At 35.4% G+C, this 17473-nt stretch overlaps 1 protein-coding gene and 1 pseudogene across 1 annotated transcript; one reads left to right on the forward strand and one right to left on the reverse strand.

Annotated features, from left to right (window-relative positions):
• Positions 1 to 3373: 3373 nt before the first annotated feature.
• On the forward strand, positions 3374 to 5314 carry LOC108999315 (annotated as a pseudogene).
• Positions 5315 to 5687: 373 nt separating this feature from the next.
• On the reverse strand, positions 5688 to 7463 carry LOC118349877. Its single transcript, XM_035695809.1, has 2 exons — positions 7455 to 7463; positions 5688 to 6344 (listed from the first exon to the last, which is right to left on the reverse strand). Exons 1-2 carry the CDS (start codon positions 7461 to 7463, stop codon positions 5688 to 5690), a joined length of 666 nt encoding a protein of 221 aa, XP_035551702.1.
• Positions 7464 to 17473: the final 10010 nt, after the last annotated feature.

Genomic DNA, 17473 nt, shown 5'->3' on the forward strand with positions numbered 1-17473 from the left:
GTATATCCTTGTCATCATTTTAGATACAAAGTTATTGAGACTTGAATATGATAAAAAATTGTATGTTAATGATGATGGTTTGGCTAGTGTGTATGGAGTACGTGAGAAAGCCTCATTTGGTAAGTTCCATAAACTAGATTGGTACTTGTTTATAGAGAATAGACTTTGTTTGCCTACTAGTCTTATGCGTGAGTTGCTTGTGCATGGATTTGGTTTGATGGATCATTTTGGTATAAAGAAGACTTTAGATATGTTGCATGAATGTTTGTGAGAGTATCATTTGTCATTCATTGACGTGTAACATGATCGTTTGTGGAAGTATCATTTGTCATTGATTAATGTATTCTATGAACTTTTGTGGGAGTATTGTTAGCTATTTATTGAATTTGCATATGACTTGAGTGGTCATCTTGGTGTAACGAAAGTTTTAGGTGTGTTTCACGAATATTTGTGAGAGTATCATTTGCCATTCATTGAATTGTTACATGGACGTTTGCGGGAATATCATTTTCCCTTATTAGAGTGTGCATATAATAAAACATTGCATACTATTATTTCTTATTCTCTTGTCAACATTGTTTATGATTTTAATCCACTTACTCTTTTAGATTTGATGCTTTCGCTTGTTGATGACAAGAATAGCTTGGCTGAACATTTTCAAATTCTTGAGAAAATTAAATAAAATGCATATAAAGTGGATCTTCCAGGTAAATATCATGTTTCTGCTATTTTTAATGTTACTAACATTTTTTCCTTTGATCTAGGTGAAGATTCGAGGTCAAATCCTTTTGAGGAGGGGAGGAATGATGGGAACCAAAGTGAGCCTAGACTTAAAGATCCTTTGCAAGTTTCAGATAAGCCAATTACAAGATCAAGAACTAAGAAGATCAATAAAGTAATGCAAGGATTGGTGCAATCCACTTGAGACGACTCTGGTAAGAGCTGAATATTCAAGATGGGCTTGAGAGAAAAAGATCTAGTGATCATCCACGTGATACAAGCTATGGAAGAGTGCAACATAAATTAGAGCCTATTATTATGATTATGTGATCGAAGGCCTTATACTTGTTTATTTTATTAAAGGGGCTTATTTTATTAGTTATAGGAATTACTCTAGAATAATTGGGATTGATGATGCTTTGCCCACATATGTCTTATTTCTTATGAACTATGGTTTTTGGGAAGACTTTGTATTTTGGCCAATGGCTAATTTGGAAAGTTACATTTTAGGAACTAGGGTTTCAAGAGTTACTGTAGCATTACTGTAGCAGCGACACTGTTTATCAAGGGCATTTCGGGTAAAAGGGCATTTATTTTGGCTAGGGTTTTAATTAGGTTATAGTTTAAATATTCTTTGTTGCCTCATGTTAAGAAATTTATTAAATTTGATGAATTTATTCATTGTGAGTTGAGTTTATCTCCTCTTGTTCTTTATTGAACTTTTGAATTTATCAAAGGTAAATCACAACACTTGTGGCATTCCTCCTTGTAATCTGGGTTCTTGAGACAGATTATTCACCGGGTCTAAATTTTAATTTAATCTAGGTTCTTGAAACGAGTTCTCTTCGGGTCTAGATTCTCCATCCATTGACTTGATTTTGGCCTTTTTGGAGAGTTTTCAAATTGATTGTAGGTTCAAGAGATTTCATTCCTACGGGTTCATATCACATGGTCTTCTTATTAGGTATGACTCAAATACACAATTAAATGCCTTACCAAATTCTGACTAGGCTAGCTGCCCCGACGACTGGTAATCAGTAAGTGGCTATTGTGTCTACCTTGACTCCAACCTTATCTCATGGAGCTCATTAAAACAACATACTATCTCTCGGTCAAGTACCTAAGCTGAATACAGAGCTATTGCCAATACTGCTGCTAATCTCATTTGGTTAAAATTACTACTCCAAGAGCTGGGTGTTCAGCCACCTGATCCACCGATCTTATGATGTGACAACATTGGAGCAACATATCTGGCTGTCAATCCGGTGTACCACGCCCCCACCAAACATATTGAATTGGACTTACACTTTGTTCATGAGCAAGTATCATAACGACTACTAGCAGTTCGATTCATCTCCAGTAAGGATCAAGTTATTGATACGTTCACCAAGGCCTTACCAACTACTTGTTTTTGCACAATTAGAGACACTCTCAACGGTCTCAGCGTTCATGAGTTACTGTTGAGATTGAGGGGGCGTAATGGATCAGATGCTGATGTAGAAAATTCAAAAACCAAACAGCTTGCAAGTGATAAGAATAAGCCTGAAGAGAACATGCAAAATCCTACCTCCCCAAGTGATAAGTCTTCAAACAAACTCTGTGTATAACTAACTCGATCAGTGTATCGTTTTTTAAATTAAATGTAATCTTGATAAACATGTAGAGTTAGAGATAGAATCAAATACCAATGCAAGACTGATTATAAATAAACGAAGACTTCCTCCTGATATTGATTGAAGAAATAATTCTTTCCAAATATTGTATACTTGAGTTTCTATAAAATTAATAAATTGACTTGACTTCATGAATAAATAGATCACATAAAACATTCAACTGCAACAAATTTTTTTTTCAAGTGAATAAAACAGATAGATAACGTACACTAGCTGGCAAGATAGACTACTCATACGAGCTAATAAGAAATTAACATGCAAGTTTCGTTCAGATTTTGAAGCGAAAGTCTATAAAAAACGTCTTTTAGATTTACAAGCGAACATATAAAAAACACATATTTCTTTGACAGAATTAAGCATATTAATTTCAGGATGTGTAGTTCGTAGATGGTAGATGAAAATGATTTAATGAGTGACAAAGACCACTAAATTAAAGATGATCATATTTTAAACAAGCTGTGTCTTTCACATATTTTGGCCAAAACTGTTTCTTCTAATTATATCTCTTTTTCAATGTGAACAAAGATGGGCATGCAACTAGAATATTAAGGCCAGTTTAGATAGTAAAAGTATTTCATCTCATCTTATTTCAACTGATCATCTCATCATTACAATTTTTTCAAATTTTCACACAATATAATAAACAATCCAACTTTTTTAAATTTTAAAAATATAATAATATTAAAAAATAAGACTTTAAAAATATTATATTCAACTTTCATCTAAAATCATCTCATCTCAATATCCAAACGGGCCTAAATGGTTGATATATAAGCCTTGTTGGCAATGTAAGTGACACATTTTCCTGAAGTACACCACATCATGTGTTTCACGAGCCGCCTTATCATCAGTAAAACAAATATTATACTAGTTCTTGAGAAAGTGGTCGTATCTACCACTATAAATAGGGTACCTCTACACCAACACAATAAGCACAAACTCACTAAGCTACCAAATCACAAAAAGAAAGAGTAGGAGAGATGGAAGTCATGAATGCAGGAATGGGAGAGACAAGTTATGCAAAGAACTCCAAAGTTCAGGTGAACCTAGCTATCCCTCCCAATACACAAACAGGCATCCACACACATAGTACCATTACCTACATGAGTCATGTGTACTGTGCACACGCGTATATTGCATGATATGTATTTGTATACTAATAATTCAAAATATGTTTTTCATTAAATTGTCAAAATAATAGATTGATGAGAATAAGTTATCTACCCAACTTATGGGACTTATGCTTGTTGATTAACTCATCGAAATTCTTTAATTTATTGGATTTGCGACAGCTAAAGGTGATATGTATGACGATGCCCATCATAGAGGAAGCTATAACCAATCTCTACTACAACACTTCATGACCAAGAAGCCTAGTCAATGCAGACTTGGGTTGTTCTTCTAGACCTAATACTTTGTTCGCAATTTCTGAACTTATCAAGGTAGTGGAAAAGCATCACCGACAACAGGACCAGCTATCACCTGAATATCAAGTATTCTTAAATGACCTTCCAGAAAATGACTTTAATGTCATATTCAACTTATTGCCAAGCTTCTATAAAAAGTTCAGTTCTCAAGTGGAGGTGGATGTTGGCCCGTGTTTCATCTAGGGAGTTCCAGGTTCCTTTTATGGCAAGCTTTTTCTCAAAAAGAGTCTCCATTTTACCTTTTCTTCATATAGCCTCCATTGACTATCTCAGGTAACTTTTTTTGTCAAACAAAAAAATAGAATGTGAATATGAATGTGATGTTTGCATTATGTTGATCACTATGAACTAAAATATTTTCAAAAATAAATGAATAACCAAAAGTATTGATTTTAAGGAAAATAAACAAAAAATCACATGTTTTTAAGTGGTGTGCAGAGTGTGGGGCTTTTGTGTAGCACTACTCCTGAAAATTAGTTCCTCATCAGCCGACTAGGGATATAAGTGGACTAAGTGGAGTACTTTCAAGCTCTTGACCTAATGGGATTGCATGTAGTATAAATAGAGTTTCAAACCTTGGAGATGGCGCCGAATTAAGGATTGATCTATAAGTAGAGTCTCGACGTACTCTCGACGTACCCCAGTCAAGATTTACATCAAGCCTCGGCTTGCCCTTTAAGCTCCTCCCATAATTTCTTTACTGTAGATAATAATTTCTAATAATTTGAATATAATGTGGATTGGAGTAATTAAAACTACGAAATAAATAATCAATACTATTAATTGTTTCTGTTCATAATTAGGTTCTTGAACACTTGGAGAATAAAAGCGAGGATCCATCCAGCAAAGAGTGTTGTTACATTTGGGAGGTTCTAGCTATTGCACTCAGTTACATGGTCGATAATGTATGCAATCATCTCTATTGCATATAAGAAATGAGTTGTACAAGATCAAAATAGACAAGTCATATACAATTAAGTCTTTGTAAAAAAGTAGACCCCATTTAAAAGAACTATAAAAAAATTTATTTTTTATCAGTGAGATCTGCTTTTTTACGAAAGACTTGTATGAGACTTGTTTATTTGAGTTTCTTTACCTAACATTACTCGACGGATAAAAAATATGTTCTTCATCTTTATATGATATATACAGGGACTTATTGGAGAAGAAAAACTAGACTCTTTCAACCTACCTCACTATGTGCCATCTGTGTCAAAGGTGAAATCTGTAGTTTTGATGGAGAATTGTTTCTCTTTCGATCTCTTGGAGGTTACTGAACTTAAATGGAGTACTATTGTTGGTGATCGCAACTTGTCTGAGGCGCTTGCCTATAGTGCAATGTGCGTAAGAGCTATGGCCAAACCTTTTCTTGTTAGTCATTTTGGAGATGCAATCATAGAGGAGGTTTTATGCAAGTACAAAGAAATTCTTGCTGGAAGCATTTCCAAAGAGAGCAGCATCATGAATGTGACTATTTCTCTGACAAAAACATGATAATCGTTATTTGGATGGGTGTTTACATATATATGGCCTTTCTGGACCGAATATGTTATAATAATATGTTGTACTTCTCTTTCCTAATTATGCTCCAGATCATAATAAGGCCTAGCTATATCTTTTTATGTACTTGGATTGTGAATGAAATAATTTGTCTTTAGAATATTAATTGTCCCATCTTTCAAAGTTTGTTTTACCATTATTATCCCCTACTAATTTCCAGCCAGTTCCATGGTAGATTAATCACTTCCTTAGGACCTTTAGCCCTGAATGACAGTAAAAAATACAAAAGAAAAAAAAAAGAAAAGGCACAAAATGGAATCAAATAAAGCAAAATGGTACATTTTTTTTTAAATAGCTATTTCATTCATTAAAGCAAATGCTGGATGCATGGAGGATAGTCCTCAATAAGTATACAGTCTTCCTGGCAGCTAAGAGCAAACTTTGCCAAATGATGAGCAATTACATTAACTTCTCTATGGACATGTAAAACAGACCAAGAACGGGTCTTGGATAGCATGATCTTAATGTCTCTAATAACAAGACGAGTGTCACTCCAACTATCCTCCTTGTGTTGAATAGCCTTTACCACGGATAGAGAGTCACCTTCAAGAATAATATGTTGTAGTCCCAACTCTGCACAAAAGGAAGAAGCCCTTCGAGCTGCTACAGCCTCCCCAAGGAGTGGATCAGGAATTAGGTCCATCGATGAGCACAATGAGGCCATAACAGATCCTTCTGAGTTCCTAACAATCACACCAATCCCCAACCTCGAGTTGCCTTTATCAATGGCAGCATCCCAATTAGCTTTGAATACATCTAGTGGGGGAGCAATCCACTTGTTGTTTTTAGGTTCTTGGACTTTAGCCTGGGAGGGATTGCTCAAATGGAGAGGGAGCTCATGCTTAAGTGTACGAGGGAAAGTAAGTTTAAAGCTTTTTCTTGAATTGGATTCTATGTAGTTATTTGGTTTGGAGAATTTGACCTCTGGGCAATGCCTTTCCTTAGGCTTGGCAACTTTGTTCTTCTTTCAGAGATATATAATTTAGATCTGCAAAATACTTGCATAGGTTTTGTGAAATGAATCATTTCTCTCTTATTTTCTGCCGTTTACTGCATATGCACCTTTAATTAGGTAATCAGTGGATTTTAAGTAATCACAATATAGATTTCTATTATCTTGGTAATGTTTAGAAGTTGCTGTTAATAGTTCAATTTGTTTTGGTATTTTGAATTCCTTATTTTGAATGGAGTGGTTACACTTGCATTGAATTGTGCTTTAGTAATCACTCAGAAATCAATAAATTGCAAGTGTGTATGGTTAAGCGGCAAGTGCCTGCTCACTGTCTAGATATTGGTTATTGGGTTCTCTTCAGATGCAAAAACCATACTGTTGTTATCAAAATGTTTCATAAAGGATAAACTCCAAAGGACATTGCCAAGAGAGAAGCACAATTTGCAAAATTCTTGGGCTGTTATGTTGTTGGAAGTGCTGGGAGTAAAGAAAAGGCACCTTACTATTTTTACGGGTAATTTTCTGTTCTCTAGTCCTTTATTTGGTGGCTGCCATCTAGATTTATTTCAAATCGTTGATGTAGATATGTGACAACAGTATTGCTTAGGCAGAATGATAATTTCATTAAAATTGCTTCTTTTTATGGAAAAGTTATAATGAAGGATTGTGAAGTATCTTGAACAAGTATAAGGAAACTCATATGTTCGCTTATGAATATATAGATTTTTAATGGTGAAAGTGCTCTTGATTTTACCTTCTTTAACTACTTGAACTATCATAAGAAATTTTTTCTGTACTATCATTTGCCTCTATTTTTTAGAATTTTAAAATATTTTCCAAGTAAATTCTTATCAAACATGGATTTCATGGAACTTTAGCATTAATCCCTAGTTTTTGTAGTTGTTGCCTGCTGCATGGCTTTGCTTGTGTGGACACAAGATTGTTGCCACGTGTCCCTCAATTCTCTTTGTTAAAGTAGGAAGATGAAACATAAGGGGCATGTCAGCAGATATTTATTTTTATTTCCATATACCGGTCTTTTTGGCTTGCTAGCTTCATTTTTTTTTTTTTTTTTTGTGGAAACGTAGATACATTTTTTATAGTTATCGAAAGGAAAAATACCTCAGCCATCTACATCTCATTTGTCTATCTCTCACCCGTCATGAGTACATTACTTGTAGGTGATATAGCCTTTAACTAGAACATATCCTGGCACTATAGTTCATGAAATAGAGTTACCTGAGAATCTATTGTAAAGTGAATACTTCGATATGTATGATATGCTACATTTGCATAAAAGTAGATTAAATTGTTTTCTAAGTTTACATCCACTATTTAAATTATTGTGGGAAAAATTGTCAAGTCCTTGTTGACCATGGCTATCTTATGATTGTACATAATGCGTAAGTGGGTGGCGATGAGACTGTAACGCCCCGTTCCCGAGGGTCCGGAGAGTTAACTCATATAACCTGATAATTTAACTCTAACAAGGCTAGAGTACTTCCAAATTCAAGGATATATATATTTTCCCAAACCTCAAATCAAACGTAAATACTTCAATTAAATAAACCATATAGACTCATTTATCCAATTTTCAATCCAGCAACTCAAATAAAATCAACTCTTCTTCATGTCTCAAATAACAAACTAGAAATAATGAAAACATTAACATAAGTCTCCATAAACCGTCTAAATCCACTGTAGCAAACTTAAGAAACATAAATAACTTCCAACATCAACATTAATACCACGAAATACCCAACAACCATTCACTGTTAATCTTCTCCATAAACTCTAATACTGATCCTCAGCTGAACCATCAATTTCATCTGAAATATTATGGAGATAAGGGGGGGTGAGTTATCAACAACTCAGTAAGCAGAGAACATATACCAGTGTATAAACATGAGCATTTACAGAAATCAGAATGCAGAACAAAACATTTTCATTTTCAAAGTGCGGAAGCAGAAAATGTTATTAAAATATCAGAGCGAAGATTTAGAAATAATTTCATTCAAAATATTCTTTGGCATAACATAAAAGATCATCATCATCATCAGAACATCATATCAGATCAGAGGCCATGTATAATCCTCGTGGTAGGGTTGTGCATCTGCGGATAGCCAAGTAGAACATAAAACACTCTGTCACCAAGGTGTGCACTCAAAACAGAGACCACTACTATAACCCGTGGCAGGGCCGTATCCACTATTATTACCCGTGATTGGGCCGTATCCACTATTATAACCCGTGGTTAGGCCGTATCCACTATTATAATCCATGGTTGGGCCGTATGCCACTATTATCACCCGTGGCAGGGCCTTAACTGAATAGAATAGAAACAGAATCAAATTCAGAATCAAAGAGTCATGTCAAAGGTTTTCAGAAATTACGTCTTTTCCAAACAGTGTACTGAACAAAAATCTTCGGAACAGAACAAAATCATATCACAACATAATTTATGCACAAATTTCATATTCGCTCTCATTTTCAAAGTTCAGAAACAAAATATAAAAAGATAAGCTCACGTTTACACCAGTCATGACAGAAAATACGTTCTTCTTAAACAGAATCTTATGAGTAATGCAGAACAAATAACTGAGGTAGTTCAAATTTCTTTTCATAACAAAACATGCATAATTTTCAAAACGGACCTCAGTTCATTTTATTTAATGCAAATTCTAGCATAGGAACCCCGCTTACCTGAACTTCTTAGCTTTTTCGAAATTTCTCAAAACGTCGGACAATAATTAATCGTCACCTATAAAATAATCAAGTAATTCCCGTAAATTCTCAATCAATCACGTATTTCGTATTTGAACCTAAGAACCTATTTAAATCCTCAAAACCTAGAATTCTAAAAATTCCTATAATACCACCATTATCTAAAAACACCAATATTGTTTACTCTTAAAATAAACCTTTACTTAATAACATAAAAAAAAAAATACTTAAGTGATTTACTTTAATCATAAATAAAATGTTCAAAATACACTTTCAATAAAATAATCGTTGCACATAGTATAATTTAAAAAAAATACTATATAAACTCAGTACAATATCCTATACATCCCACAAAGGGTAAAAAAGTAATTATTAGACAATATTTCCTAAACTACGGAAAGTCTACGGAACAACAACACAACACAAGCAACGTGACCATGCCGCGCGGTTGAAGAGTAACGGAGGACCTACCGAGAGAAGTGGAGCTGCGACGGAGCTGGGCGGGTGCGCTAGTGGTGGTGGGTACTGCGGCGGTGCACTGGAAGAGAGAGAGAGCTGAAACCGAGAGAGAGACGGTGAGAGAAAGAGGGAGAGACCGAGAGAATGGAGACACCAACAAGAAATGGCGTGAGCTTACCGGGGAAACAGAGGCTGCGTGCGGCGGACAGGGGTGCTGAGACGTCCTCCTCGGCAGTTTCTGTGTGGGCACAGCGCGGAAGAACTTTCGGTGGAGGATGCTTTCAGCGGCTCAAGGTGGCTGGAAATGCTCTGTTTTTGGATAACAAAACAGAGCAGTCCGATGCTTGCTGTAGAGGCTACAGGAACGCTAGGCGACAGCTTCGCATGATTGGGCAGTGGGCACGGTGGTTTCGTGTGGGTTCACGGCAGCTTAAAGAGGTATGGACTAGATTCGTCGGGAAGGCGGCTGCGGTGGCTTCCCACGGTATGCAACTCGGTGCACGATAGGCCGAAGGCAGAGGCTTTTCTGTTAACTGGCGTGGTGCTTTCCGAAAGGGCGAGGACAGGTTGCGGTGATGCTAGGACGGCGTCGCGGTACGCGGATAAGCTTTGGGGTGCTGCACGACTCGGGGTGCGAGGAACCGAGGGGATGGAGGCTGAGGAGGAAAAACTGGGCTATGGTTCCGCGTTGGAGGGCAGCGGCGGAAGCATCCTTCGAAAACGTACAAAAATAAATATACAAGTGGAAAAACAAGAAAAGAAAACCCTAGTGAGCCGAGAGCGAGACGTGCGCGCGGACGTGCCGTGATTGCATGGAGTGGGCGAGAGGAACACTACGGGCGTAAAGAAAAAAGAATAGACGGAAAAAAAAAAAAAAAAAAAAAAAAAAAAACTAACTAAACATGCGGGGAGAATAAAAGAAATAATAATAATAAAAAAAAAAATAAGCTCCAAAAAAAAAAATAAATGAAATAAAAACCAACTAAAGTCCAACCAAACAAATTTGGGTCCGGGTGTTACAGAGACACAGTCTAGTTGATTGTTTGTTTCATCTGGCCTGTCAACTTAATTTGTGATAACTTGCTTTGATAAACTTTTGCAGGGTTCTCAAGTGAAACTATTTGGATATTTCTCACAAATGGATATGAGAGAGGTTTGTCAATGTTATTTCGTTGATTATCATATTGTTATCATATTTATTTATTCTTTTAATTTTTTTCTGAGTGATGCTACATATACCACAACTTTTATTATAATCACTTGGGTTGTATCTAATTTGTTTCTTATTTGTTTATTTCTTCTGCCTCAAAATTTTCTGTCTTTTTTGTTATTTTTATTTCTAGGCCTCTTCTTTTTTTTTTATTTGGTTTTGTGACACGGATCCTTTTATAGCAATGAACAAAAATAGATCACTGTATTATAAAGTGGTTCTCATTTGTGAGCTTTCCATATTTGATTGGGCAGTAGTATTCTTATTTCAACATTTGTCGAGAGCTGAAGAGTAAAAAAGTAGTTTTTTTCTAAGAACTTCACTTTTTTTGCGTTATATAATAACAATATATCTTAAAAAATGAATGATGTACAAGACAATGATAGAAGTGCTATACGGCATCCACTGTAGTGGTGCACACAATGCACACACTACGTGGATGCCTCTCATCCAATTGTTTTTTTTTTCCTTTGGCTTCTCTCTCTTATCTCTTTCTCACCAGCGTCTCTCTCTCTCATCAACTCTTTCTCGTCTCGCTCTCTCTCTCTCTCGTCTCGCTCTCTCTCTCTCGTATCACTCTCTCTCATCTCCACTCTCTCTCTCATCTCTGCTCTTGGTCTCTCTCTCTCTCATCTTGCTCTCTCTCGGCTCGCTCTCTCTCATCTCTGCTCTCGCTCTCTCTCTCATCTCTCGTCTCTGCTCTCGCTCTCTCTCTCATCTTTTCTCTCTCTCTCTCTTCTCGCTCTCTCTCTCATCTCTCGCTCGTTCTCTCTCTCATCTCCGCTCTCTCTCTCATCTCTGCTCTCACTCTCTCTCTCATCTCCGTTCTCTCTCTCTCATCTCTGCTCTCGCTCGCTCGCTCTCTCATCTCTACTCTCTCTCTCTCATCTCACTCTGTCTCTCATCTCTCGTCTCGCTCTCTCTCATCTCTGCTCTCGCTCTCTCTCTCATCTCTGCTGTCTCTCTCTCGTCTCGATCTCTCTCTCATCTCTCGCTCGTTCTCTCGCTCATCTCCGCTCTCTCTCTCATCTCTGCTCTCGCTCTCTCTCTCTCTCATTCTCTCTCTCATCTCTGCTCTCTCTCTCCTATCTGCTCTCTCTCTTTCGTTTTCCCTCTCAAACATGTGGTGTATATTTTGACACCTAATGTGTGCAAAATTGGCTTCAATAAATAGTGGCTTCTATATATAATATTTCTTAAATTAAACTACATTTGCTCACATCTGGTCAGTCTTTTTGATACAACCAATTCAAGGACTTATTACAAGTCCTATTGACATGCACCCTAACTTTACGACTTTTATACAGGTACCGCCAATGGAGATGAAAGGAAGATCATGACAGCTTTATGGAGATTTTTTTATATTTACTCTGCACTGCATACTTGTTGATGGGTAACTCTTATCTTGAGTCCAAGTTTCACTAAATTCGGGGTAAAGAATTCCCAAAAGCTGGAAGAATAGGTATTTTTATGTTTGTTCCATAAAGATATAATTTACCTTACATGGCTTGCTATGGCTACCTAGAACAAATGGATGATAGAACTTATATATGGCAAACAATGTAGTTTGATTGACGTAACTATGATCAGGAATTAGTTGGTATTTAGCCTTAACACAAATCTTCATTTTCAAATTTGGGCCCTATGATATGGCAACCATCAAATGTAATGGAAGGGAAGGGGAGATAATTGTGGATGTGTGAATGAGTATTAAACTACTATCTTATTGACTATGAGAGTGATTAAGTGTTTTATTATATAAGGTAGCCAGTTTGGATGATGGTGGTTGTTAGTTTTCTGAATGGAGAATCAAGATTAATTTTATGTACTTTTATACTTTTATGTACTTTTTTGTTTCTTATTAACTTATAGCTCTGCTTTTGTCTCTGCATGTATATTTCTTAAGGTTGGATAACAGCAGTTGAATGAGTATTTGTTTATATGTTGTCTATTTTGATAGAAGATTAGCTATTAGGATAATTAGATCGGAGAGAGAGAGAGAGAGAGAGAGAGAGAGAGAGAGAGAGAGAGAGAGAGAGAGCTATTATTTTTAATTCTTTTTAAATGGTCAGAATTTATTAACATAACTTTTTAAAATGCAGGCAAAATGTTGGTTGGGCCCTTTGGAGTGTTTGGTTTTATGCTTCAAAAGGGAATTTTCCGAGGGAGAGGAACTTCCACCGCTTGAACATTCTTCGGCTTCTTCCTTACATTCTTCCAGTTCCAACACAATCCTAGCATATTCGGTATGTCAATCTATTATTCTCCATAATCTTGTTCTGGTTAAATCTACACAGTTCTTTAAAAAGCAATGAAGTTGTTCTCTGTAATTTGCTGTAATTTCTTTTTCTGTTCTGAAGCTACTTCTTTGTGTAATTAGGACCTTGTGGTGCAGTCTTTATTATCTGGATGCTAGCTATATGGTTCTATTTTTTCTCAAATCTTCTTTCCTTACCTGGTGATGTCTGAGGCCATTATATTTTATATTTATAAAAAAAAGTAAAAAATACCAATACCTTTTATATAAGTTGTTGTGCCAGGCTTCCACATATCAAAAGTGTGTTTGGTACATAAATAGACAAACTTCTGAATAGAAATGTTCATCTATAGCTTGTAGGTGGTTGCAATCATGATTCTTGTTGAGAATTTGGGCTATAGAAGAATAGAAATGAAAAATTATAAGTCCTCTTCACAAATGTTCTAATAATTAGTCTTCCTTTGCAGCAAGTTCATTGTGGATGTATTGTTTCGATTCACACATTTACATTGTAGAGCATACTAATTCTAAAAGCAGAATCACACAAGGGGATTAGGGTAAATACTAAGTAATGTGTATTGGAGAGAACAACTACCAAGCAGAATGCTTTCTCTGGTTGGTTAGAAACTATATATTGTAAAACACAGATGATGCCAATTTTGGTCATATTAGTAGCTCATACTTTGGATCTCTTTTGAGCATGTAAAAAGAATATTAGTGCAATCCATAGTGTAAGGTAAAATTGTGAAGCTTGCAAAACTTGGATGTATATAATATTTTTTTGTATTTTGTTTTGTGCATTTTTTTTAATTTTATGAAACACCTTTTCCGACGAGTACAATTCGCTGAAAATATTTTTTTGTCATAGAAACACATTTCGGCGATTACATATCGCCGCAAATAATCTTTTACGGCAAAACTTACCCGCTAGAAAAACACAATTTCGACAATAATTTAAAATCGCTAGGAAAAGTAGTTAGTTATTTGCGGCAATTTATTAATATTTTTCGATGATAAATATCGCTGGAAATAGTTTTTCTCAACGATTTTAAAAGTAAACGGGAAGGTCATTTCCGTCGATTTTAGAGATATTTGCGACAGAATAAAATCACTGGAAATAGTAATTTTTTGTGATGATTTTTTCCTATCACTGAAATTGATAAAAAATGGGTTTAGGATTTCGGCGAACCTGCAACGATTTATAAATCGTCGAAAATGATCAAATGCAGCAATTCTTAAGGGTATTTGCGACGATTTTGAGCACTGGAAAAGAACTTATTTCTTGTAGTGCCTTACTCATGGTATTTCGAAAAGCTCATCTATTCATTTCTTTCTCCGCAACAATAAGGGCAACCAAACAATTCCTGCTTTTTGCTATATAGATTAGAACTTCCTCATTTTGAATGAGAACTTCCTGTTTCTCTTCTTCCGTAAGGCTCAAACCTTCGTAAAGGTTAGATAATTCTTCGGCCATAGCATAACTCTGTACCTTGCTTTGGGGGATCACACAGCAAAATCTCTCTTTAAACAAAGTCCAAGAGAGAACCTCTACGTTCAGAAGAACAGTAGACAGAAAAAAACTCCACCTTTCTAAGAAAGAGGAGAGACCGTCAAGCAAGATGGTACATGATTTGTGACTTAAAATAACTTTTTTTAAAAAAAACAATTAAATAAACTAAATAAGAGTTTTTTTTATACTTGTACATTAATTGGCTTGGCTTGGCTTTTCACGTGTGGAAGAAATTTAATTAGTATTATAAAAAAACACTGGCCAAAGAAGATATATGGGATCGTGATAATGTATATCAACCTAAAAGCTCAAACTCTTCTGATTTTAATGAGTTATTTAACACTTCTCTCAATGGCTTCAATTAGTGGAACAAGGGAAGACAAAAGGTTGAGAAGCATTATAAAGGCTAAAAAGAATCTCACACCCCTAAGTATTTAATTGGTTTTAAACAAAATTTCTTACCGATCGATACAAAATGTGAAAAAGGGAGAAAGTACAAAATGTGAAAGTGAAAGGAGAGACTACCAGTGAGAAAAGAAAAAGGGCGAGTGAAAGAGTGAAAAGCAATGAATAGGCCAGCAAAAGTGAAAAGTGAGATTGCCAGGCGAGAAAATATAGCATCTGTGAGAGTAGGCGAGATTGGGAGAGGCAGAACGTGAAATGGGGACAGTCAGCAATACTCACTCTAAAGACTCTTAAAAAATTTACTGATCAGAATAACTGGAAACTATGTCAGTCCTATGAAAAAGTCTATTGATTATTTATTATCTTCTATTATATTATGAATTTATCTGACTAACTATTAGCTGTAGATTTTGTTTTGGAATCGGGACTGATTGCGGAAATATTAATTTTTATTTGTGATATTAATTATTGTCTTCACACAATATTTGTCTCACTATAACATATTTGTCTATTTCCCACAAACGTAGTAGACACGAATGACTGGCATGCACCCGAGTAAAATCAAGTCCACACATAGTACTCGAACATCCTAACTAACTTTAAAATGATTGAACAAAAGCAATCCTTACGATTATGTTCCTAAAATTACCATCTAGTTAATTACTAAGGTCGAGGTTTTGTACCTGTGATGTCGCCTACATCTTGATTCTCTAGCATCTTCATCATCTTACCCTAAAGTTAGGGCGTACACTCTCGCTTGTACGACCTATATTTGGCCTCCTTGCCCTCCAATAGAGTCAGTCCTCTGTATTTGAATTGCCTGAGGGTAGTCTATAGCATAATGTCTTGCTCGTCCAACTATAGCACGAGAGCGAGGCTTGACGACACTTTCCATTGTGAGACCTGTGACAAAGACTGCACATTGTTACCCTGTCTCCTATACATACCCAGAGAGTGGTTTGATTTCTCTCGATTTTCATATAATTTTTCCAAATAATCATGTGATTAACCTCCAAAAAAAGTATCAAGCCCAAACATTTGATTTCTCTCAATTTTCATCATCAAACATGTCACCATAAAATATTACGGCCTAAAATAATTTTTTGGCATCCAAACATATCTATTTTCTATTAGTTTTATTATAGGAACACACCATAATAATAAACCCCATTACAACGCTTGCATTTATGCTATCTAAGAGAGGGAGAGAGAGACTAACTGAGAGGGGATCAGACTGGAATTTGTCTACGTGATGGTGTGGAAACCCTAGAAACAACTGGAACTTAATGGGGAAACCCTACGTGATGGTGCCAAAACTTCTTCCAATTATTTCTCTTTTTCAATGTGAGCAAAGATGGGCATGCAACTAGAATATTAAAAGAGTATAAATTAGACTGAAACCATCAGTTCGGTCTGGTTCAACCAATTACACGTCAACTTGTGTTTATTGGAGGTATTTATTAAATTGGGAGCAGATCGATCGAGAAATCAATGGCATGGGCCATGTCTGCAACAAATCAAATGCCATTTTCTCTCGTACAACCACGCCAACCCCACTCTTTGCACCGGATAAAGACTATTGCGAAAATAAATAAATAAATGTGCTATAATACAAAAAAATTATATAAAAATAAATTCACGTGACTACATAAATAAATAAGTCAAATAAAACATTTGCCTGTTTGTTTTCAGAGATGAGATGAGATGAGTTGAGATTAAAGTTAAAAAATTGAATAAAATATTATTAAAATATATTTTTTAATATTATTGTTGTTTTGAGATTTGAAAAAGTTGAATTGTTTATTTTATTTTGTGTGGGGATTTAAGAAAGTTATAATAATGAGGTGAGATGAGATGAGATGTTTTTGGAAAACAAACAAGGCCGCACGCTATCTGGTAAGACTACACATACGAGCAGTTAATTAAGAAACATGTAAGTTTCGTTCAGATTTTGAAGCGAAAGTCTATAAAAAAAACATCTTTTAGATTTACAAGCGGAGATATAAAATAACACATATTTCTTTGACAGAATTAAGGATATTAGATTGAGGATCATGTGTAGTTCGTAGATGGTAGATGAAAGTGATTTAATGAGTGACAAAGACCACTAAAGATCATATTTTAAATAAGCTGTACATGTCTTTTACATATTTTAGCCAAAACTTCTTCAAATTATCTCTTTTTCAATGTGAGCAAAGATGGGTTGTTGCTTGTGCTATAGCTTGTGCTGTTACTTGCTGGCTTGGTATGACACAAAGGCTTCTGAAATAGTGTAACTGTTAATAGTATTCTCTTTCATGAAAATAAATAAATATATATGAAAGTGTTACAAAAAAAATTATGTAAAAATAAATTAATAAATTAACGTGACTTCGTGAATAATAAGTAATTTAATAAAAAAGCTCGAGATATATAACGTACGCTAGCTGACAAGACTACTCATACGAGCAGTTAAGAAACTTGCATGTAAATTTCCCTCAGATTTTGAAGCGAAAGTCTATAAAAATACGTCTTTTATATTTTCAAAACGACATACTTCGACAGAACTAATTAATGATATTAGATTCAGGGTGTGC

The sequence above is a fragment of the Juglans regia genome, chromosome 11 (genome assembly GCF_001411555.2).
Source record: "Juglans regia cultivar Chandler chromosome 11, Walnut 2.0, whole genome shotgun sequence".
In the NCBI taxonomy this organism is placed as follows: Eukaryota; Viridiplantae; Streptophyta; class Magnoliopsida; order Fagales; family Juglandaceae; genus Juglans; species Juglans regia.